Source organism: Sycon ciliatum, chromosome 2 (assembly GCF_964019385.1).
Source record: "Sycon ciliatum chromosome 2, ocSycCili1.1, whole genome shotgun sequence".
Taxonomy (NCBI): Eukaryota; Metazoa; Porifera; class Calcarea; order Leucosolenida; family Sycettidae; genus Sycon; species Sycon ciliatum.
Genome location: NC_088644.1, coordinates 14,535,241 through 14,559,067, shown reverse-complemented (window position 1 = coordinate 14,559,067; position 23,827 = coordinate 14,535,241). Strand labels below are relative to the sequence as shown.

The following is a 23,827-nucleotide window of genomic DNA, read 5'->3' as shown; positions in this document are numbered from 1 at the left end:
ATCCATGCTTTTATAAGAACGAAATGGCGCTTTTAGTGACATTTTGCATACAAATCCCCATCTAGTAGGGCGCAGTCACCCAGTTTCGGTGGAAGTCCGCGAGTTCGATTGGGAATAGAGGAGGAATAAGAGGGGAGCATCTCAGCTTCCTCGGACCAAGACCATTCGACTCAGCACCCCGAAGACTACAACTGTGGACAAAACAACTAATGAACTGATTTCGAAGGACATAATTATACTCGTGCGTGCATATTGATTCCCTCCGCCAAAGCGTTACAATTACCCTATAATTATAACTAGCGAATAGCATCATTATGTTTTATCGTCTGATAAGTACTCGAGTGTTTATGAACACGAAACTCCGAGTTACGAGAAAGATTTTTGGTCCCTGTTGTTCTGCCTTTGGGTACGTAGATCTATGCATTTTAGCGCACAGACCTTGCAAGAGGGCTTGAAAGTGCTACGTCACAGCATAGCAACAATTTCAAAAATTCAAAAACTGGATCCACTTGGATCCAGTTTTTGTATGGATCCAAGCACATTTCAAGCCGTCTTACCCACAGCATGGTGATGTAGCCAGTGAAACTGACTGATTTGGCTACTGGGGGCGGGGTCACAACTGGTGGCGAAATAAAAGTCACACCTGCATGCGACATGAGTTGGTTGCTATGCACCCACATACTTAGGCAATAGCAAAGTCACACCTTAGTGGATCCAAAAATAGAAATCTGATGTCAAATTACTACTCCCTGGCCGTTTTGACGTCATCACTTTCAAGCCCTAGTGCTAGCGCATATCAACTACAGTCAACTTCGCTAATAACGACTGCGCATATAACGACAATTCGCGAATAACGACAGCATTTCCATGCCCAGAGCAAAGTCCCTTCCAACTGTAATACATAATATTATTATTATAATGAGACTTCGGGTATAACGACACTTCGCGAATAAGGACACTTTTTGATTCCCCAGCGAGTGTCGTTATAAGCGAAGTTGACTGTATCAACGAGTTGCTAAAACTAAACGCAATGGGGAACGGGTCACTCGTTTTCGCTCTCATTCACGAGTCGCTAAAACTCCCCATTTTTTTATTCATACAACCAGTAAGTAAATACCAGGTCCAGTACCACGATCCACTACTACTACTACTAGCACTGCGTGCAGCCTGACACAGACTCAAAATCAGTCACACAGTCATCTGGTCTTCACTTCCGTTGTCGGTGAAAGCGTGGACGTAGTCGTAGATCTACGACGCGGTAACGTGCATTCGTAATCATGGTAATCATGGTAATGCCTACTGTACTGATGCCTGATGCAGTGATGGCGCGAAAGTACGACCCCGGCCTTTGCCCGTTTAGAAACTTTAGTTGCACAGTGACTGTGTAGAGTAGAGTAGAGAAGATGAGCGAATCGCGAAGCAGGCGCTGACCTAGTACTCAGTACTAGTACTAGTACTAGTAGTACCTCAACAAATATTTTTTTGGTCAGCCGCAGATCATGCACTCAGCAAGGCTTCTGAGTGAAAATAGCCTTTTTCGGATCCACAGATGGAAACAGCTCGTGTATTCATGGTGTGGAAGTCCAGAAGCCACCTGCTCAGCTTTTACTAGTTATAGCAAGCAGAGATGGAAAGGTGTTCTTTGTGACGGCAGCAGTGCAGCGCGCTGCTCAACGAAATATCGGTCACGGATATGCAGTCGTTACAATCTGCTGGTTACGGCTGAGCGAACTAGTTCATGGGTGAATGAACGGCGCAAGAAGACTACATCTGTCCAATGTCTTGTTTGATGTGTCGAAGAAGCAAGCCAGTTGTCTCGGCCGCAGAACAAGCGCCAACTTTACCAAGAAAAATGAATCCGGTTAGTGGAGGAGTTTTTTTCTCAGCCGATGCCTATCCTGTTTCCCACTGCAAACGCTGTTGTCATAACCTTTCCAACACCTTTCTCTTGTATGTTGAAGGTGGTGTTCGTTGTCCAGCGAATTCTGCAGTGCCCGAGGACTAGGGTGACTCCAGAAAGAGTGAGCCACTATGGCGTGGCGAGCAGCAATGGTCCTAATTGCGTTCCTGGCGCTGGCAGGTGAGTGAGCTGAGTGAACTGTTCGTTTGTGACAACAAACCCCTCTCACATTATTCAATATGGAGTGAAATTATACATGCAGAGTCATAGATGTATGTGTTGATAACTATGATCAATATCATCAGGCCTGGCCTCTGTAGGTGTGGGGGTTCCGAGGCTATTATATTTCAAGCTGTCGAAAGTATTCTTCTAATAGCATAACCACGAAACGGAGGGTTAGCTTAGGGCAAAGCAGTAACACCAGTGCACTCTGACGAAAAAGGGTTTATAGAAATACATGTCGTGTACCTCCATATCTTTTTCCGCGGGGGGGGGGGGGGGAGGAGTACGAGTGCAGCCTTGCTCAGACGACTAATAGTGGTTGTGTTGTTGCAGTGTGAAGCCGAGATAGTTTTATAGCCAGGACTATCTACTGAAACAGCACAGCTAATTGGTAGACCGTTTTCATTAGACATCTCGTCCTTTTTCCTATTGAAGCGATGCATCCTGAACTAGAATAACTACAGTTCTGGCCAGAGAAATCCAACCTCAAGAATAATGTAGTGCTGTGTTCAGAGTGTTGTGTGTGTGTTCAGAGTGTTGTGTGTGTATGTGTGTGTGTGTGTGTGTGTGTGTGTGTGTGTGTGTGTGTGTGGTTTGTGTGTGTGTGTGTTAGTGTGTGTGTGTGGTGTGTGTGTGTGTGTGTGTGTGTGTGTGTGTGTGTGTGTGTGCGTGTGTGTGTGTGTGATATTGCTGCGTCACACTCAGCGCTATCGTATTCATTAGATTGGATTTCTCAGTTCAGGGCTGTAGACAAATTGCTTTGTGATCGCATACTACAATGACTGTGTATGCTTTGACGGTGACAGATTGTTACAAGGCGGAGGACGTACGGCAGTGCTATGTAGTAGCCAGAAATAGGTTGTCTCAACACAATCATACTAGTAGCTTGTGGGTCAGTTACTGGGAGAAGTGATTGTTGTGCGGATAGTCGTGCTGTAGTCCATGAAGAGGCAGTGTTCTGGATCCACAGTTTTGGCAAGTGAAATCTGCCCTTGTAAATAATTATAATAGCTCCAGGTTGCATGTCGCTGACACTATAGGAAACTATGCTCTTCAGAGAACGTGGCTCATTCATCGCGTTGGACTTTACCACCACTAGAATGACTGTGTTCTATTGCACATAAATAATGACGATTATTACTACTCAGAGTGCTAAGGTTGTGCTAAACAATGTGAAGTTTTAATCCCTCTATCCTGTTCCTCTTCACTCTTTCTTTGTACAATTCCCAGCGGATCGTCAGTGCTGCAGTGGGAGTGAAGACGTGACCTTTGAACAGAATTGTATAAGTGGAGACTTGCAAAACACACCCACCACTACACCAAGCAATGCCTTTCAGCAGGCAATGCAGACAAACACATTCAAATTTAATACAACGTCGAAAAAGTGTGTCCTCACTTCCCAATATAAATGCAACCCTGGATATGGTTTCAGAAAAGTCAGTGCCCAGAATTGGGGTCAGAAAATCAAGTTCGAATCAAATGATGGCATTGAGTGGACTGTTCAGAAGGAATGTACTGGTAGGTGTGGTAAATTATACCTTTCCTCCATTTAAATAAACTTTTTTTTACAATGGGTGACTTCTGGGCCAGTAACGTCATAATTTTCCAAGTGATTATAGTCGACCTACTCTTATAACGATAACCCCTATAACAACATCACCTGTATAACGATATTTTTCTGTCAAACCGAATCACTCCATTGACTTTTGTATACAATGGCTCAGTGTTACCAAGTGCCCTCTACCCCCATGCGTAGACCCGGGTGCTCGAATCAGAAACGATTTGACAGGTGTGCAATTTCTCATCTGTAAATCTCAACAATGTCAGAATATACTTTTGGAGAGGCGATGGAACGGGGAAGAGAGTCTGGCTTGACCCACCCAGCAGGAATTCAGAACCTGGGTGCGCTACAACACAAGCTACAGTACGCAGTAAAATTGTCGTATTTCCTTCGGATTTTTTATTTGAAAATTGGGTGCTCGAATCAGAAACAGCGAACTCGTCAGATCGTCTCCGATTCAAGCACACGGGGCTGCCATCGTCTACGCTTGGTGTGGCAGTTGAGGGCAGGGAGTAGTAACTTTCTACTTCATTTTTGAGAGCAAGATGGTCAGTGGAGCCGCAGATTCAGCAGGTCTTTGGCAGCACCGTACAGGAGACCCATATCCTCGAATCAAGGACCCAGCAAAAAGTGGGTCGCGAGTATTTCAAAAAGTGTTTACCGGGCAGCGCTGAAATTTGGCATACCGTTAGCAGGCCGTATGTTGATGGTATTTGTGAAAATTAAACGAAATCGGAACAAGTTTAGGTACAATTTCAGGGTGTTTCTGTTTTGGTACCCTGTGTCTCATTCGAGCACCCGGGTCTACTGCCCAGTGCCATTTTGTAGATTTTTTCAGAGTTTTGCGTACTTGTTTTTTCCGGGTCAACATTTTGACAGATTATTAGTGTAATTTCCCCCCAAATGGCGAAGAGATCGATCAAATATTTAGATATAATGGGGGTAAACCAGTACTAGTATTTACAGAGATGAAAATACGGCGTGCGATATCTCTGGAGTCCGACATCGTCACTCTTCGGTGATTATTGCATTGGACAGATGGATGTTTTCGCTACCACGTAGACTCTTCGATTGTTGAATCTGTATAAAAAACGATGGAGTTACGAAGGTTTTAGTAATCGATAATACATGATCGTTTGCGAGATAATTCGATTGAAATCCGTACTGCGGACAAACCTTCAGTTTTCCGTAAAAATTCGGACAAAAACGGGCGGTTGGCAACACCATCGGCTGACCTCTATAACATTATTGCTATAGGTATAACGATATTACCCCTATATAGTGACCTTTGATAAGTACCCACACTCATTAGTGGCCACACCATCAACAGTATGAAATTCAAATAAATTTGCCTTGACTCAATAAATACCAGTGCGCTTTTCCATGCAACATTATCCCGTATCTGTCCCGTACCGTACCGTACCATCAAACACAGCTGGCCACATACAGCTGGCCGCAATATTCAAATAGAGCTTCCAAACGCAAGATCATAACATGAAGCAACTTGGAAGAATGGGTATGAATGCGAAGTGTATGGGGGAATGCATGTAGGGCGATAGTGCGGGTTCGAATCCCAGGATACGCCTGAAAAACAAAAGAGGAGAATTGAAAAATTTATAACATCCCTATGCTTTTTTTTGCCGTCATCAAGGCGGTAGACGGTGTCGTATTACCCTCGATCGTACCTGTCCCGTACCTATCCCGTACCGTACCGTACCATCAAAGACGGCTGGCCACAATGCATATTCAAATAGGGCTTTCAAATGCAAGATTATAACGTGAAGCAACTTGGAAGAATTAGTATGTATGTGAAGTGTATCGGGGGATGCATGCAGGGCGCACGATAGTGCGGGTTTGAATCCCAGGTTATGTCTTTATTTTTTAAGAATTTATAACATCCCTATGCTTTTTTTTGTCTAGGTCATCAAGGCAAAAAAGCATAGCGTAGGGCCCTGAGCTTCCAAGCTCTCTCGTTAGTGATGTCGAATTGGCGCGTGCGCTGGATGAAAACTTATTTTATTCCCGTAGCTATGCAAAAGACGTTACTTCAGTAACGTCTGGCGCTACCCAGGGTCCACACAGCTTTAATTTGGTGTTTGTGGCGGCGGGCGGACCTTTGTCTGGCGCTATCCTGTATCTGTCCCGTACCGTACCATCAAAGACAGCTGGTCACAAACAGCTGGTCACAATATTCAAATAAGGCTTTCTAATGCAAGATCATAACGTGAAGCAATTTGGAAGAATGAGTATGAATGCGAAGTGTATCGGGTAATGCATGTAGGGCGATTGTGCGGGTTCGAATCCCAGGTTATGCCATAACATCCCTATGCTTTTTTGCCTAGGTCATCAAGGTGGTAGACGGTGTCGTATTACCCTCGACCGTACCTGTCCCGTACCGTACTGGACCATCAAAGACGGCTGGCCACAAACAGCTGGCCACAATATTCAAATAGGGCTTTCAAATGCAAGATCATAACGTGAAGCAACTTGGAAGAATTAGTATGTATGCGAAGTGTATTGGGGGATGCATGCAGGGCGATAGTGAGGGTTCGAATCCCAGATTATGTTTAAAAAAATAGGAGAAATGAAAAATGTACTATCCTTTTTTTTGCCTAGGGCATCAAGGCAAAAAAGCATAGTGTAGGGCTCTGAGCTTCCAGGCTTTCTCGTTCCGTGTTTGTTTGTGGCATCGGCATGCCTGGCGCTATCCCTCACCTGTCCCGTACCATACCATCAAAGACAGCTGGCCACAATATTCAAATAGGGCTTTGAAATGCAAGATCATAACGTGAAGCAACTTGGAAGAATGAGTATGTATCCGAAGTGTATCGGGAAATGCGTACAGGGCGATAGTGCGGGTTCGAATCCTAGGTTTTGTCTAAAAAAAAATAGAAGAAATGAAAATTTCCCTATGCTTTTTTTTGCCTAGGTCATCAAGGTGGTAGATGGTGTCGTATTACCCTCGAATGCAAAGAGAAAGTTTATAATAACATGTATGATGAGCTAGGCAAAAAAGCATAGGGCCCTGAGCTTCCAAGCTCTCTCGTTAGTTATGTCGAAAAAAATTGACTTTTCGGGCCAGTCACCCATCGTCAGAACACATACACAACAACACACATACAAGGGGCGAACCTTGCCTTTTATAACGAAAGCAAGCAAGAGCGAATGTATGTCCGTGTACAAAACAAACGAAACACACAATAGCCATATGCAATTGAGTGTATGAATTTGCATGTACAACAGACAAGGAGAAGTGCGCTGAAAGAGTGGGTATGCAGCAGCTCAGCAGATAAAGTGCAGGAAATGTGTGTACGAAGGTGTATACCACAATGTTTGCGTGTACAACCCTACACAGACACAGCACGATTTAGCAGTTTCACTGTGAGGGTGCTAGCGCCTTCAACGGCCATCCGAAGGAGATATTGATCTCCGGACAACACTCTCGAATCTCGATGGACTCCCTGATTTTTCTTCTTGCCATCTGTGTTTCCACAGCCATTACTTGGGCCTCAATGAAAATCACTTCTGTGCTCTTGATGGTTCCGTGCTGCTGGTGATCAGTAGGCATGTGGCAGTTGCGGGCCTTGGTGGCCATTTGTGCGCCCTTGGCGGGCAGATGCTAGTTTCAGGCATGCATCTTTACTCAATCAATTATTATCAAAGAGCATATTCTTGAATATTTGAATTGTCCAAACGAAATCATGGCAACCCCCAACCCAAGGTGTCTATTGTATGTTTGTGCACACCATAGTGAGCGGTATGTTGTTCGGGTGTCTGCGTGTCAGAGCATGGGTACGCCAGTGGCGTGTGTGTGCATGTGTGCGCTTGTGTCTGTCTGCGTAGGTGCACGAGTGCCCAAGCTGGGCGTGCGGGTGCACTTGGAGGTGCTTGCATGGTCACGGGTGCAGGGGCTAATTGAATATTGTGGCCAGCTGTCTTTGATGGTACGGTAGGGGCAGGTACGGGATAGCCCCAGGCATGCCGACGGCACAAACACGGAATTAAAGCTGTGTGGACCCTGGCTAGACGTAACTGAAGTAACGTCTTTTGCAGAGCTACGGGAATAAAATAATTTTTCATCCAGCGAATATGCCAAGAGTGAATAGCAACTAAATAGAGCGGTTGTCAGTTGACAAACGGTTTGTCAATTGAAACCCCCTTTTATTGACAATGCAGTTGCATGATGTTTACCACTTTCTGAATTAGTGGTATTTTATAAACAGTATTTATTGGCTTTTGAGCAAATAAATGCTGTTTTTATAATACCACTATTAAGGCCAATAAAAACTGTTTATAAAATACTCCTTTTTTGGGAAAGTGCAGGTCAATATGATAATGTATAATAAATGTAGTAGGCTGATGATGAATAGACCAATCCCGAAAAGATTGTCTGGGTTCGTGAAAGGGGGCACGCGTGCAAGCCAGCACATGTGAAGTGCATCGTTTTGTATTCAGTTTGTGTGTGCCAGCTCATGGCGGAGGAGAGAGAGAGACTTTTGCTCGCCGAGCTGAAGCAAAAGGATTTGATGGAGTCCTGCCAGCAGCTAGTCAAAGGACCATCGGTACCTTAGGCAGACCCTGACGGAGTTTGGAGGCCAGCTAGCTCTCGGTGAGGAGAGAAACATTCGCGTGGCGATCGACTCTCCGTAAAAAATGCAAGCTACATAGCGCCGACATACTGCAACAGCTACTATTTCAGGTAACTTCTCGATCTGCTGCTTCACAAAGTTCAACTACTTACAAGTCCTGACTGTTGTAGTCTGAAGCTGGAGTCTCATCGCCCACCTACAGGTAGCTTTTGGAGCTGATGGATTTCCCGACTTGGACTCTTTCCGCAAACTCTCGCAACATTACTACAGTGTATGCTGTGTTTCCGCACACTCGTATCGACATGTCACCTATACTGTACATGTACCGGGTCGCGGAGGAGCTTGACGACCTCCGCTGACTCCAGGTTTCCGAAATACTGCCGTCGTCGTCTTTGATGTCGCTGGTGACATTCTCCCCTTGCAGGACGTGCGCATAGTTGTCGTCCCGGGGGTAAAGACTATGTTGTCTTCCGAAATAGTTCTTCATCACGCTCGCGGGAATGATGTTTCTCATCATGAACTCGTTCCGACGGTGTGACACGGCGATGGTCTTTGGCGGGGCACTGGCTTGGCAAAAACGATATCTTCTTGTGCAATATAACATTGATCGGCTGCAGATGAGTACAGTCACTTCGTGGTTGGTCCTATAGGAGGGCAGCTGCCAGGAAAGAGGCAGGACTCATCGAAGACGAAGCGCTCGCAACAAACAATAGTGCTCGAAATATCTCGTAAGATTTAGGGCCTATCGCTTTGAGCCACAGCGCTCACAGCCTTGCCTACTTCATCAAAGTGAGCTCTACATGTTCGTTGACCTCTTCACACTACACAGAAGAGCGAAACAAGGATTATGTCTTAGCATTTCAACTCCAACAGCAGACCATTACCATTGCGAGAGAGAAAAATACAAAGGGCCTTGCTTTCTGTCGCATCGTCTCTCTTGCATGCAACTAACGAGAAAACCGTGTACTTACCCTCGCATTCACACGCGAACTATCAAACACGTCCTGTGCCGCATGCTGATCAGGTAGTGCCATGTATGTGTTGTACAGTGTACTCTCAGTCGACATGCCCCCTTTCGAACCCAGACAATCTTTTCGGGATTGGTCAATTGCAGATGCTTTATAAATGTAGTAGGCTGATGATGAATTGCAGATGCAGACTGATCCAGAGTTGCTCATTACTGTTTTCCGCCTGATGATCGCTTAGTGCATGAAACTCGGAGTAAAAACACTTTTTTTGTCCTCTTATTATTGTTTGAACTAGCTCTGCCTCTCGGTATTGAGCACTCTCTTGGACAGCCAGGAATCTCTCTGTTTTACAGTCAGATAGACAGTCATAACTAAGTCTTGTAACGTATTGCTCCTTTCTTCTTTCTCAATAGATTTGATACTCTTTGCTCAACATCCGAGTTTTAAAAAGAATGGAGTGGCCACATTTCTAGGTTGAAAACAAAGTTACTATTTCGTCTATGTAACAATTCATAAAACTGTGAACGTTACAATTCGGCTTTTTCTTTTAAAATACATAAAACTCTCCTCCTCCATGCGCTCTAAAGCTGACCACTGCGACAATTGCTACTATTGTTACCCGTGACCCCTTTGTTGTTTGAGATTATTGGTGTGAGTAATGGCTACCGAGGGTAGCAATGGTCGGCTTTAGAGCGCATGAAGGAGGAGAGTTTTATGTATTGTAACAATTCATCAAAGAAGAACAATTCATGGACCTTGCAAACCATCTGAAGAGCAATACTGAGGAAGAGAACGGATGGGCATGGACGAATGTGTTAGTTTGCTGTGGTGAACTGCGCTTTATGTCTTCCATTTTAGCATCGAACTTCTACTTTGCAGGTTGTTGGTGAGTGTTGGGACATGATGATCAGTTTTGCTTCATTATGTTTCCATAGAGATCACTACATATTGCCCAGAGCCTGAACATGTGCTGAATGGAATGCTGGTTGACAGTGACAACACTGGCCATACACTAGGTTCAACACGTACTTTCCGGTGTAAGGATGGATACAAGCTGAAAGCTGGGAGTAATCCTGTCATCACATGTACTAAATATAAGTCCAGAACAGGGCTCTGGAGACAGCTTCCTGTGTGTGAAGGTGAATAAACTGCTACAAGTTGTTCTGTTTGGAAGTACATACATTTTTTTGTTTTCATTTCCAGTTATCTTCTCAAAATCAATACCACTTCCACCGTCTTACGTTGCGATTTTACAATTCACTATCTCCTAATGTTCACCCTTGGGGCTTCATCAGGGAGTATACCAGTGTCGCAACAAATGTAAACTGGGTCTTTACATGACTAGCATGACATGCAAATGCACGCTCCCGGACTCAGAAGATATTGCAGGGGGAGAATTGAATGTTTTACTTTTTCACAGCTTAGCATAGCGAAATAGTGCACACGATGTATTTGTTTTCCACGTGGTAGTTGAAGTTGCCCACCCACCCAACCTGGTTAGATGTGTCTTCCGATGTTCTTGGTATTCTATGCCTGTGCGTATGGCTTTGTAGTTTGTTACATACATTTTTTAATTCTCTGTTCTTGGGGCCGATTGGCAAAGGGGCAGGAAGAATGAAATAGTTGTTTTCACTCACATAGCAACCAGCTTGTACATGGGATAGTGGTCTACCAGAGTATGTACTCACGGAAAACGTGCCAGAGAATGTACTCAATGTACCGTACCACCGCACTCGCAGCCACACGCGAGCAACAAACAAGGCCAGAAAGTAATAAAGAGCATGTCGGCCAGCAAGAGAGATGTCAGTGCAAGACACGGGCAGAGCAATGGCACGGTGTGGGTGACTGGGCAGCAGGGGAGCGCCTGAAAATCCGACTCCCTAAATTTCCAACCACGACCGCTCAACCGGGCTGGGGGGAAAACTCGCCTTGCGGCCTAAAACCCTTTTATTAATATGGGACCTGCCCCGTTGCCGGTCACACACAAAAAAAAGAGATTATTATACGCTTGTCCGGGTTGACATCACCAAGCAAGCTTGGCTAGTCTTCGTATAAGCCAAATGAACAAAAGAAATGAGGAAGAAACGAAGAGAAACAAGTGGAAAAAAGGAATCATGCAAAACATTCGGGACATAACACAAACACAGCATGCGGCATGCCATGGAAAAACCAGAAAACAGCAGAAAAACAAGCATAAAAGTACGGGACCCAAGGGAGGGCGGGCGGGAAAACTCCATGCTAACATGGGGAAACACAAGACCATGATGGAAGCTGAGAGAGAGAGAGAGAGAGAGAGAGAGAGAGAGAGAGAGAGAGAGAGAGAGAGAGTTCCGCAGTGGAAGAGCAGCAGTACACGGAAAGAAAATGGTGAGTGGGAAATACGTTTTTCCACTCTTTCGCTACGCTCAGCCGTGAAAAAAACACGTTTTTAAGGCCGAAAAGCGTGTTTTCCTAGGATGTAGGGAGACATTTCAGGGTTCTAGCGAATGGAAGGTAGGGGGCACAGCCCCCCCCCTCCCTTCCCTACTCCGATTGAGCGCCCCCTGTAGAAATGTGATGCCCCCTACTCATTTGTCATTTTTGTGCTTTTTAGGCAATTCAACAAAAATGTAGTGGATAGTCACTAACAGAGGGGTCATATCGGCATGCTTGTCTGGGGTGAAGTAGGGGTTTGCATGGCAAGGCAATTTGGGAAAAGGGGGAAAAAGGTTACCGCCCTAATTTGACGGTAACTGCCCCCCCCCCCCCCCCCTACTATGTTGACCTGGCTAGAACCCTGCATTTTTTCAGGCGCTCCCCTGCTACCTAGTCACTCATGTTCACCACTGACCATGCTGCTTCTTTGCATTTTGAGGGTCTTTCTCCGGATGCTGGTGGTCCTTTCATTGATTTCCATGTTGAGTGTTATCTGCCTGTGTGGGTGCACTTCTTCTACTCATTTCTGAAAAATCACTACTGTGGTGAGTGTGATTGCTCTGGTAGACCACTAGGGGGAAGGAAAGGGAGCTAAGAAGGAGGGACTCGAGGGGCGGGGGGGGGGGGTGAGGATGAGGAGGAGGGAAGAGGGCGCAATACCATGGATCTTGACATGGGCAGCGTGGCAAATATGATTTATGAGAACACTGGAGAACATCAATATCTTTGCTGCCCTATTTTGTCAATATTGCATTTTTAAATACAGCGGAGGATCCAGTTTCAGCAGCTTCAGATCAAACTGGAAACCTTGGCACAGACCAGCCTGGAAACCTTGGCACAGGATTATCAATAACAAGTACTACGGGACAGATAAACATTGCAATTGCAACTACTCCGCCTGGTGGAGATGGTGATGGGGAGACTGCTATGACTGATGAAGATGTGATGACAGCATCACCACCTGATACTGCTGGGGAGACTGCTATGCCAGATGAAGATGTGATGACAACATCACCACCTGATGGTGCTGCAGAGACTGTCATGCCAGATGGAGGTGTGATGACGACATCACCACCTGATGCTGCTGTGGAGACTACTGTGCCAGATGAAGATGTGATGGCAACATCGGAGGAAACTAACATGCCCAGCATAGGTATGTAGTCTCTGTGTGTGATTTTTTCCTTCTGAAAAGTAGGCCAGCAATGAAAGGGTTAAAGATTAGTTTCAAATGGCTGAGGTTGTCGCTACTTCTGAGTATAAGCACTCAGGTACCTGGCACAGGCTAGTACAGCCATGTGCTTGCCCACGGATCCGCACCCTCCCACGCACAAAAGCCTCCGGCGGCGGCCATGCGGCATGACCAGAACCGTTCTGGACATGTCGTACCTGCTCCCGCGCAGTCCATGCAGCCGAAGCAACAAACATGGATCCTCTCAGGCGAAGTACAACTTCACCGTACCAGAAACCGCGCCCTACACGGCTTGAAAAGTCTGACCTCTGTGGTGCAAAGCACATCAAGCGTTCAGTACTTTATGTGGGCGGAATAGATCCAGGATGCTGCTCTGAAGCAATCGTCACCTCGTGCGAAAATCGCGAGGTCGAAATTATATCATGCAGTATCTCCGAATCGAAGTACTTCGCCACAACCTACGCTCACGTGGAAATATATGCGGAAGACTTCAGCAAGGTATCGACAGCAGACTTCTGACCTTCCAAGGTCACAGTTCGGCCCTGGAGGTTCAGCTCTGATACCCTTTAATGATGATCCTGAACTGGCAATCTAGGAAATCAACATGCACAATGATGCAGCAACATCGACTAAATCCCGACGCCCCTGTAGTCACTCCACGTTCGAAGCTTCCAATGAGTAACCTCTCTCCCTCCTCGTGCACTTCAACCCCTGCGCCGCTCAACGCCCTTGCCCCACCCTTCTCTCATTCTATACATGTTGCTCCTCACCGACTTACAATCTGTGTCCTTAATGCTCGCTCCATAGCAAGCAAGTCGGGCGAACTCATTCAAATCTGTGAGGATCACACACCCAGCGTAGTATGCATTACAGAGACCTGGCTAACTCCCACACAAGCTTTCCACGTGCCAAACTATGAATGCCTCCTTCCAGACCGACCTGTTTTAGAAAATAGACAGAACCGTGACCCACACAGGGGGTACGGAGGAGTTCTAGTCTTAGTTCGTGAAGGTCTGTGTACTTCCATTGAGCAGCTACCGGCTTTTCAGCAACCGGGCTTGGAAGCGCTAGCACTTCGGCTCACACTCGCTGAACATAAGCTTGTCTCACCTTCTGATCTGCCAACACCCAAACTAACAGTAACCTGTATCTACCGTGCTCCTTCCCCGTCGCCGGATGACTTCTCGACTTTTCTGGACCGCTTCCAAATAGCCCTGCAATCAACTCAAAGGAAGCCTGAAGCCCTTGTGATATCAGGCAACTACAACTGTAGGTATTCCGGTTGGTGCCCAACTGACCAGACGGATGCACAGGGTCTGAGTCTTTACAACCTCTTCTCATGCTATAATTTGACCCAATCGGTGACCTTTCCCACCCACCTCTGCTCGTCTGGACTTGGCAGCTGTCTAGACCTTATCGTGAGCAACATCCCTAACTAACTCACCCACATTCAACATCTGCCTCCTCTTGGCGCATCAGACCATGCCGTCCTGATGGCTGAGTTCTCCTCCTCAAAGTCTTCCCCCACAGCAGCCAGCACCTGTCGTAGCCCACCATCTGCACAAAGGTACAATGTCCGGAGTGCCACGGATAACATGAGCCAGAGCACGCTAAAATAATTACGGTAAAGTCGCGGATAAAAGCCGGGCTTATAAGCACATAAGCCGCTTTCTACATCAGGCTTCAATGCCAACCAGGCTTGTATGCAAACCATGCTTATATGCACCACTGATATTTTTGCCAGGCTTGTATGCACATCGGCCGATCCGGGCTTGCGTAGAAGCCAGGCTTCTATGCGCGACACGCGTAGATCTACCACTGACTACCGGTATGGCGGCAGTTTTACTATGCACTGTACATAGCGCATGCACTATTGACCAACCCGATCCGCGCTTGCATAGAAGCCAGGCTTCTACGCGCGACAGGCTTATATGCATTTGACCCGTTTGATTTTCAGGCTTCTATGCGCGATGTGCTTGTAGGCAAACCCGGCTTTTATCCGCGACTTTACGGTATGACCACAGACCAAAAATTCTATTTTCAGTTTTTTGTTCAAAAATGATCAAACACACCTAATGTTCAGTGTCTGAAAGTTTTGGATTGATCTGATATGTCTAAGTGTTGCTACAATGGTATTATATGCAGCACTGTTGAAATAGTGAAATTCCATGATTGTACAGCAATGGGATTGTCATTTTAGCATACAGTTGATATGTCCCTTGGTTCATCCTTTCCGGGTCAGTTCCTCTGTCCAGGGTCTTATAGCATGAGCCGACAGGTACTCGGCCACATCCGAAGTTTCCATAGGCAGCTGAGCTGGGTGTCCGAAATACCTGGTTGGAGCACCACTGGATAACCACCAGCGAAAATACGGTCAACATCTGTAGACGTTCGAAGAAGCTGGTACGCCACGTCCTCTCCATCACACTCCACCTGTACTTTCTGATATACAGTATACACTGCTGCACACAGTCTTCCTCAACATACTCAACGTCGTACTCATATTCCCCACACTAAAACCCATCTGCACACGGTTTTCTCCGCTCGCCAGAGAGTACTGCTTTCGCTGCCTACTGCTCGTGCTAGCGATGTTCCGCATAAGGGTACTCAAATTATCGACTTAAGGGAGCAGCAGAGTCCATTGATTGTTTTTGCACTTGCAACCAATACTGGCATTGTCCCGGATATGTGCAGCGATGTCCACTCTGGCCAAATCATCGGCCCACTCACCTCCCAACTCAGTGACGATGCCCATTGCTTGTCAGGTTGTCATCAGAGTAGAATTCCTCGTCACTGCAGGTCATGGGACTACCAGCATCAATTATTTTACCCTCGATGAAAGTGTCGCCCTCAAATGACTCGTCGCTGTAGCCAACATCGTCTTCCTTCTTTTTCCGACGCAAATCCTCGAAATATTTCATCTTGCGCATGGAGTGCGAGGATATCGTCTTCTTCTGCTCCGCAGTACATTAGGCTCTTCCTTCGATACATCGATGACGATCAATTTTAGGCGACTCAGCGCAATATGGTTTGCAAACTCAAACAAATAATCTTACTTGCAACAAAGAAATGCATCCGGAACAGTCCAATCGACGGAGGAGAACAACAACAGCGACTCGCGTTGCACTGCACTTCGTATTTTTTTGCCGCGGAATTCAAATCGCGATTTTCTCGACTTTTTCCGAAAAAGCTGTGGTCATGTTTTAGTGCGCTCTGTCTCACTTGTGGAATGCAATGAATGTTTTTCTCGCAGATGTACCATGGTCTCAGGTCCTTGCTTCCCACTGGATCGTCACGGCTGTCTCCGCCCTCACTGACATCCTCGAAGGTGCCTTGTACCTATATATTGGAAGATCCTCACCTGATCGTCGGAAATCACGCCACAAACCCTGCCCCTGGATGGCTGCATCACTTAAAGCAGCTATTAAAGTCAAGAGTGATCTGTTGTACATGTGGTTGCGCTTGTAGCTCTGTGTTGTACATGCGGCTACGCGTGTAGCGCATTGTCGTACGTGTGGCTGCGCTTGTGTCTCTTTGTCGTAAGTGCTGCTGCGTTTATGTCTCTTTGTAGTACATGCTGCTGTGCCGTGGTACACGCTGCTGCGCTGTTTTTGACTCCTGCGTACATGCGGCTCCACCGTCCACCGTCTTCTGTCCCCGTTGTGTACATACTTGCTCGTCTTGTCCCCGTTGCATGCCTTCACTGTTGTCTCGTCTTGTCTCAGTGTCAGTCGTTAGTTGTCAGTGTTAGTTGTTAGCCGGGAGTTCTCTCCTCGAGTCTTGGAGTACGTTTCAGAAAAGATCTCTCTCGCAGTGTAGCAAGAAGAACCCATGAGTATGTGTGATCCCCGGTAGCCTAATCGGTAGGGCACTGTCCCGGAAAGACAGGGAGGGGTGCTGGGTTTGAATCCCGCTCGTGGATCTTTCTTTTGCAACATCATATCCGAGTTGTCGCCATTAAAGGTTTAACTGTATGCACGTCGTCAACCCCTAGGCGTCATTTTCAATATAGAAGTCTTTAGTGCTGAATGGGCTAATAAGAATCGATCGAGTGATTTCTGGAGCAAAATGGAGATGTCTCCAGGTTTTCAATGTAGTACCTGCACGTACGCAATCCACACCAGTCCAAATGAACGCTGGGAAATGTTACGGAAGATAACTTAGTGTTCATTTGGACTGATGTGGATTGCGCAGATACATGTACTACATGGAAAGATTGAATGATTGTGTAAAGATGCATGCCTGTGATGAAAGAACAGTACCAGGTAAGGACCGGCTCGCTGCAGGCTGCGTCGCACTGCCCGCCGAGGGAAAATCATCCAGCCCGTTCTGGGCCAATCACATACTGCCCACAGTGGTGGTACAAATTGCCGTCGTGGCCAGCAAACCGCCCGTCGAGGGCTAAACCAGCACAAAGTCCACCGAGGGCACACTAAATGCCACCAAGGCCAACAATCCGCCTACAGAGGGTTAAATCATCTTACCCGCTGGGGGCCGGAAGTATACAGCTTATCGTGTGCACACAAACGGCCACCGAGGCCAGCAAACCGCCCACCGTGGGCCGGTACCATCTTGCCAGCCAAGGTATACGAACGGACAGAAGGTTCACACAACTGCGTGGCATCACGCCTCACATCACACAGACAGAATAGGTGGACCATTCCTCCCCCCCCCCCCCTCACCCCAAGCGGGGAAACAAAATGCCAAAGGAAAAGGGTGGAAAGGGAGGGACAATCTGCGTCTTGGCAAACTAACAGCGAAAGTACGCTCATTTCGCACCAAGACCGCTCGACAAGACATGTCTCCGTATTAGACGCCTTACCTACGATTGTCAGTAAACCTTTGTCCTGCCACACTTTATTTGGGCTTGTGTACATGTTGAACGGGCACTAAGGGGGTTAACATGCTCTTGGAGTGCTTCTGAGTATCATGATGTGTACGTGGTATTGAATGTATAACAGGTATCAGCTGTCCACAACCAGATTCACTTACCAATGGTAAATCCAGACATACAGGTGTGAGCTACCAGGATACAGTAACTTATGAATGTAGTACAGGATATTCCATGGTGGATCCTCCAACTGGTACTCTGACAGCAACGTGTATGGCAAACAAGCAGTGGTCTCAGCCTGTACCCGAGTGTCAACGTAAGGGATGGACTATTATCACTCTTGCTGTCCCCTCATTCACCCTCCTACTCCCCCCCCCCCACACACACACAAACACACCACTAATGTACCCATGCTCACGCTCACGGACACCCACACAGCGTTCCACTCACTTTAGCATGCACAAACACACAATGGACACATTGGGGTGGGGGTTGCCATGATTTCTTTAGAACAACTAAACTATTATTTTGTGCGGACTGCGTTAGCATCTAGCGGCTGGTGGAGGGTAAGTCCATGCCATGCTGACAATTCTGTCTGCATGACCAACCAAAATGAATCAGCAATGACACTCTGTACGAGCGCTGCCCCTATCAGTGAGATGATCCCAAGGCAGCACTACTGTCTCGCTGGCCATATCATCATTGTGCGAAATCACGCGACACCTGTACATTTTCAATCTGCGGGATGAAGATGACGACGCCCATGCATTTGGTATCAGGGAGTAGTAAGATACTGGTATATCACTACTCCATGCCTCAAATCGTACTGTCAAGGGCATACGGGGGAGTGTAGCATGCCATCGCTTACACTTTCCAGCTGAGGGTTGCCCCGGCTACCAATGGACGAGATTTCAGGGTCACAGCTTGCGAAATAGCTTTGTACTTTTGGAATGGCCACTCGACGTACTCAGCACAAATTTTCTATTGGATGCATGCACAATATGTTCAAGTTTGGTATTTTTGGTGACTTTACCACCGTCATGGAGGCTGGTCGGTGAGGAGCAGGTCGTCACGCGAAATTACGCATCTATGAGCGACATCCACAGAACCTGCTGGGAGAGTACGCGTGTACTCTAGTCTCATCCTGAGCACGTTCTTCACTTCGTCAGGCGAAATAGCACGTCATAGTACATTTGAGATCAGCGGGAAGAAGATGACGACGTCCACTAATTTAGTACCTGTGCACACGAATCTGCTGTGTGCGTGACTCTGTGTGTCAGCTATGATATCATCTTCTGTGGTTCCATGCCTAGCATGTACGTCTGAACCATCCTGCAAAGTTTGAATGACGTAGGTTGAGCGATCGCTCCGCGAAACATAATTTTTGAAATTCTCTTCATAGTATATCTTCCACCATTGAAATTTCGACTTTCTTCAAAAAAAGTGCTGAGAGGGGTGGCTTGCAACCTCGATATGGCTTGTTCCAGGCATGCTTTGGAGCTATCTTCTGTTGAAGTAGTGGCGGTGCAATGGCGGTGCAATGAAAAATACAGCTATACTGGAGCTGGAAAAAAGAAGAAAAAACGTGCTCAGGATGAGACTCGAGTACACGCATACTCTCCCAGCAGGTGAAACGCAAATTTTTGTGAAAAATGCGTGTCGCCGACTGACCAGTAATTTCCGACCTGACGTCTCAGCTCCTGTATAGCTGTATTTTTCATTGCAAAGCCGTCCTCGATTGTTGTGTTCGTTGTTCAAACGAAGAGGACATTCAATCAAGAAGGCAGAGGACATAGGAGCCTGATTGGAGTTTCTCGTGGCATAGGACGGCCACACAGAGACACTTTGGGATTTTCTGAATATAAAATACCGTACGCACGATGGAGAATTCAATTTGTGTGAAGTCAAATTGTTTGTGATCTACCACATCGAGCAGAACGGTATACAAACACAAGCTTACCGAGCGTTAGGCTGCCGACCTGACTGGACAAATGATCCCTGGCTTCACCAGACGCCAGAAGTCGGAAACCATGTCCTTTGCCACGACGTCCATCTCCAAAACGAACTCCATCTTCGTCGTGAAAAGGCTTGAAATACTCAATATTCAACCGAGATTCGCGGTCTCACCCTTTCTCAGATCGAATCATTTTTTGTTGTAGCAGTTGCAGGGCAGATCCCCACCACTATTTCAACAGGGTTTCGCTTCACAGCATGCCTGGAACAAGCCATATCGAAGTTGCAAGCTACCCCTCTCAGCAAGAAAATCGAAATTTCAATGGTAGAAGGTATACTACGAACAGAATTTCAAAATGTATGGTTGGCGGCGCGATCGTTGAACCTACATCATTCAAACTTTTAAGGATGGTTCTGACCTACATGCTGGGCATGGAACTACAGGGTTTGATGTCATAGCTGACACACAAAGGCACAAACTACCGCTTGAAAAAAAACGAAGAAGGACGCATGAGAAAGGAAGAGATAAATAGGGGAAACAGCAGACCTGCACGACTTGGACGAGACGAGGTTGACATAGACGAGATGAGGTTGACATAGATGAGACGAGGTTGAAGACGAGACAAGGATTACTGACAACGAGACAAATGGCGGTTGAGGACGACTGGGACGGAACTCAGGGTGGTGGGTTTCGAGCAAGAGTCGGGCGCCAATGTTGAATATGAAGTGGAGTCATACTCCCCAGACACAACAGACAACGGGAACAGATATGTCGAACAACATCTATTAGAGGAGACGAGGAGACCGAGAAAAAGACGAATGGAACATCTACAATCATTATGGAAGAGAGAGAGAGAGAGAGAGTGTGTGTGTGAGAAAGAGAGAGAGAGTTAAAGGGTCTGGGTTAGCTATGGCAAATATGGGTGCGCAAGTAGCTACCCACACCAACGGAACAAAAGGTGACAAAAAGTGAGAACGAGGGTGCATGCAGGCCAACTTGGAAAAGGCTGTAGAACGTACGGGAGGAGGTACGTAAAGCTACGATTGCCCGTAAACCTTTGTCAAGCCACACGTCATGTGGGGTTGTTTACGTTTTAACCTGACAGTAAAGTGGTGCAGATGCTTTTGGGGTGCTTCTGAGTAACATGATGTGTACGTTGTATTGAATGTTTAACAGGTATCAGCTGTCCACAACCAGATTCACTTACCAATGGTAAATCCAGACATACAGGTGTGAGATACCAGGATACAGTAACTTATGAATGTGATACAGGATATTCCATGGTGGATCATCCAACTGGTACTCTGACAGCAACGTGTATGGCAAACAAGGCATGGTCTCAGCCTGTACCCGAGTGTCAACGTAAGTGATGGACTATTATCACTCTTGCCGTCCCCTAATTCAACCTGCTACTCCTACCCCTGGCACCAAGGCTTGGTAACGAAGTACACCAAGTAACCATGCATTAGCCCCAGCATCCGCAAACATGCAAGCAGAACCAGGTGCACCCGCACGCCCTCTCGGGCACTTGCACGCACACAGAGACCCCCCACCCCACACACACACACATACACATACACAGAGACCCCCCCCCCCCCACCAGCACCACACACACACAGACCCCCCCCTCACACACACACACACACACACACACACACACACACACACACACACACACACACACACAACACACAAAGAGACCCCCACCCACCCACACAGAGACCTCCACATGCACACATGGAGACACCCCCCCCCCCCTCTCTTCCTACACACACACACACACACATGCAGACCCCCCCCCCCCCACACACACACACATACATAGGGTACCAATGCTCTCTCACACGCACACCAGCACAGCGTACCATTCACTTTAGCATCCACATACAAACAATGGACACGTCGGGTTGGAGGTTGCCGTGATTTATTTCGTACCAGTATATTATTCAAGGATATGCTCTTAATGTTTTTCAGAACACGGAGGCTCCACTGCAGCCGATTCATATTACGATCAGTCACCACCTCTGCACAAAGGTCGTTGACGCTGCAAATTTTATTCAAAAGAAATGGAATCTCCAAATTTTCACCCTTAGGGCTTCATCAGGGAGTAAAATAATAATGAGAGTTAGCATGCTAATGCGAGTTAGCAGCCAGCCCAGCGAGCTGGCCCAACCTGCACGCATGCGCGAGTCACGTGGGCACGCGCCCTTCAAAATCCTGCACAATGTCTCTTGCATGTCATTTCTGTTTGGACTTTCGAGCATGCAACTTGCGGAACATGTGTTCCCAAACAATTTCCTTGTGCCGACAGGAGCACCCCAGGGCTAAGTTTTAGGCCTCGTCAGTAACTGTCTAAGCACTCAGTTTCTCACTTCTCTAAATTACTGGACTCACATCCTGATCCTATGCTCCGGAGGTATGTTGCACATGGTCGTAATTGTGGTGTTGTGGTAGGTTTCATCGGCATCCACTCAACAAACTGGGATCCATTGAATTTAACACGGTCACATGCTAACCCAGATTATATTTCTGCGCAACGATCCGTTTCTTGCAGCGGGCTTGAAACAGCTGGCCCGTGTTCTTCACCCCCTTGCTCGTCTCTGTGCTGTTCCGGCGTAGATGCGGTTCCTAGACAAACGGGAAGTTACACACGACACACCCTTGTAAAGCCTGGAGGGTCGAAGTGTCAACGATTACATTCCAGCAGACCGTATCTCTCCACAATGTCAAGATGACAATGCTGCAAACATAATTAGACAATTGCTCGCCCCGCTGTATCTTGCTAAGCTCAATGTTAAAAGTGCATTTTGCCGAATTCCCGTCTACCCGGAGGAGTGGCCCTTGTTGATCCGCTGGCAGGATAAATACTGTTATGAGAGCGTCCTGCCCTTCAGACTGTACTACGCTCCAGGCCAGCTATATGGAACTCTGTCGCATCCACCAGTGAATGGATGGTGTGCGGGCAGTTCGCACTCCCACGCCTGTTGCATTACGGGGAATACCTCAACTAACGTTACTTCCTCAATGCATGCTCTGGACTTGTGTTAGCTCGCCAGCAACTCGTTATTTTGCTCCGAGCGTTTACATACCTCGGTGTTTCTCTGGCCCCAGCAAAAGTGGAGGGTCCAGCTCAAGTCCTGACGTTATTGGCATCTTCCCATTACGGGAAGTACCTCGACTAACGTTTCTGTCTCCATGCATGCTCTGGACTTGTGTTAGCTTGCCAGCAACTCGCTACTCGGCGCCGTGCGTTTACATACCTCGGTGATTCTCTGGCTTCAGCAAAAGTGCTTCCTCGATGTATGCTCTGGACCTGTGTTAGCTCGCCAGCAACTCGCTACTCGGCGCCGTGCGTTTACATACCTCGGTGTTTCTCTGGCGCCAGCAAAAGTGGAGGGTCCAGCCCACGTACTGACATTTATCGGCGTCATCCTGGACACCCGCGCGATCACATCAGTCTGCCGATGGACGAATGTGCCAAGCTTCACGACCTCCTACGGGCCACTCTCCACACAGCTTCAACCACCCAATGTCAACTCGAGTATCTTCTGGGAAAGCTCTCATTTGCTACAAGAGTGATAGTCCCAGGACGCACATTGCAGATTGTGGTCACTTGCCAACTGGTACCGGCAGCCGTATTACCTGATCAAGCTCTCCGAAGAGCGCCTCAAATATCTTCGCTGATGGCCTGAGCTCCTGGAATAGTAGAACGGCCGGTCCTTCTTCCTACACCCTAAGTGGACGCCGTCCCCCAACTTGCTGCTATTCACTGATGCAAGTGGTGCACTTGGCTGGTGCGCAAACAATTGCGACCGGGATAGGGCGATGGACAGTCAATCAAGCAGACCAGCCAATCGCAAAGAGTGGTTTGCAATTGTGGCAGCACCTGGGAGAGCTAGCGGCACCAGCTGCGGATGCCAATCGATCGGCTTTACAGCAACTGCGAGAATCTTGCTCATCAGTTGTGGCTATGGCCTGGCGTTATACACCGGCCACTCGTTTCGAATCGGCTGCCGGACTCGATATTCAAAGAGGCGGGAAGGTGGAAAGCGATGTCTGCCCGAGTAACATTCAGACGCTACCTGCAGCCAAAGCATGGGTGGCTGTGGCAATGGCCTCAGCCCATGATATCGAGCTCTGTTAGTCAATCGTTACCTAGCTTGCACTGCTTACAAATTTCACAGGTAGCTGCACTTGT

The 23,827-nt window shown here is 47.2% G+C and overlaps 1 protein-coding gene across 1 annotated transcript; it reads left to right on the top strand.

Moving 5' to 3' along the window:
- The first annotated feature begins 1,499 nt into the window (after nucleotides 1–1,499).
- On the top strand, nucleotides 1,500–23,208 carry LOC135810393 (sushi, von Willebrand factor type A, EGF and pentraxin domain-containing protein 1-like). The gene is made up of 8 exons (XM_065323886.1): nucleotides 1,500–1,861; nucleotides 1,962–2,080; nucleotides 3,353–3,640; nucleotides 10,176–10,379; nucleotides 12,422–12,808; nucleotides 17,806–17,991; nucleotides 20,806–20,991; nucleotides 22,952–23,208. The coding sequence occupies exons 2-8, from the start codon at nucleotides 2,032–2,034 to the stop codon at nucleotides 23,206–23,208; spliced, it is 1,557 nt and encodes a 518-aa protein (XP_065179958.1). The 5' UTR covers nucleotides 1,500–1,861; nucleotides 1,962–2,031.
- Nucleotides 23,209–23,827: the final 619 nt, after the last annotated feature.

Excerpts from the sequence above, each read along its gene's own strand:
- LOC135810393 (XM_065323886.1), top strand. The coding sequence starts at position 2,032 with ATGGCGTGGCGAGCAGCAATGGTCCTAATTGCGTTCCTGGCGCTGGCA. Across the intron at positions 2,081-3,352 it reads TGCGTTCCTGGCGCTGGCAG|CGGATCGTCAGTGCTGCAGT; the intron begins GTGAGTGAGCTG and ends TACAATTCCCAG. Across the intron at positions 20,992-22,951 it reads GCCTGTACCCGAGTGTCAAC|CTCGCCAGCAACTCGCTACT; the intron begins GTAAGTGATGGA and ends GACCTGTGTTAG.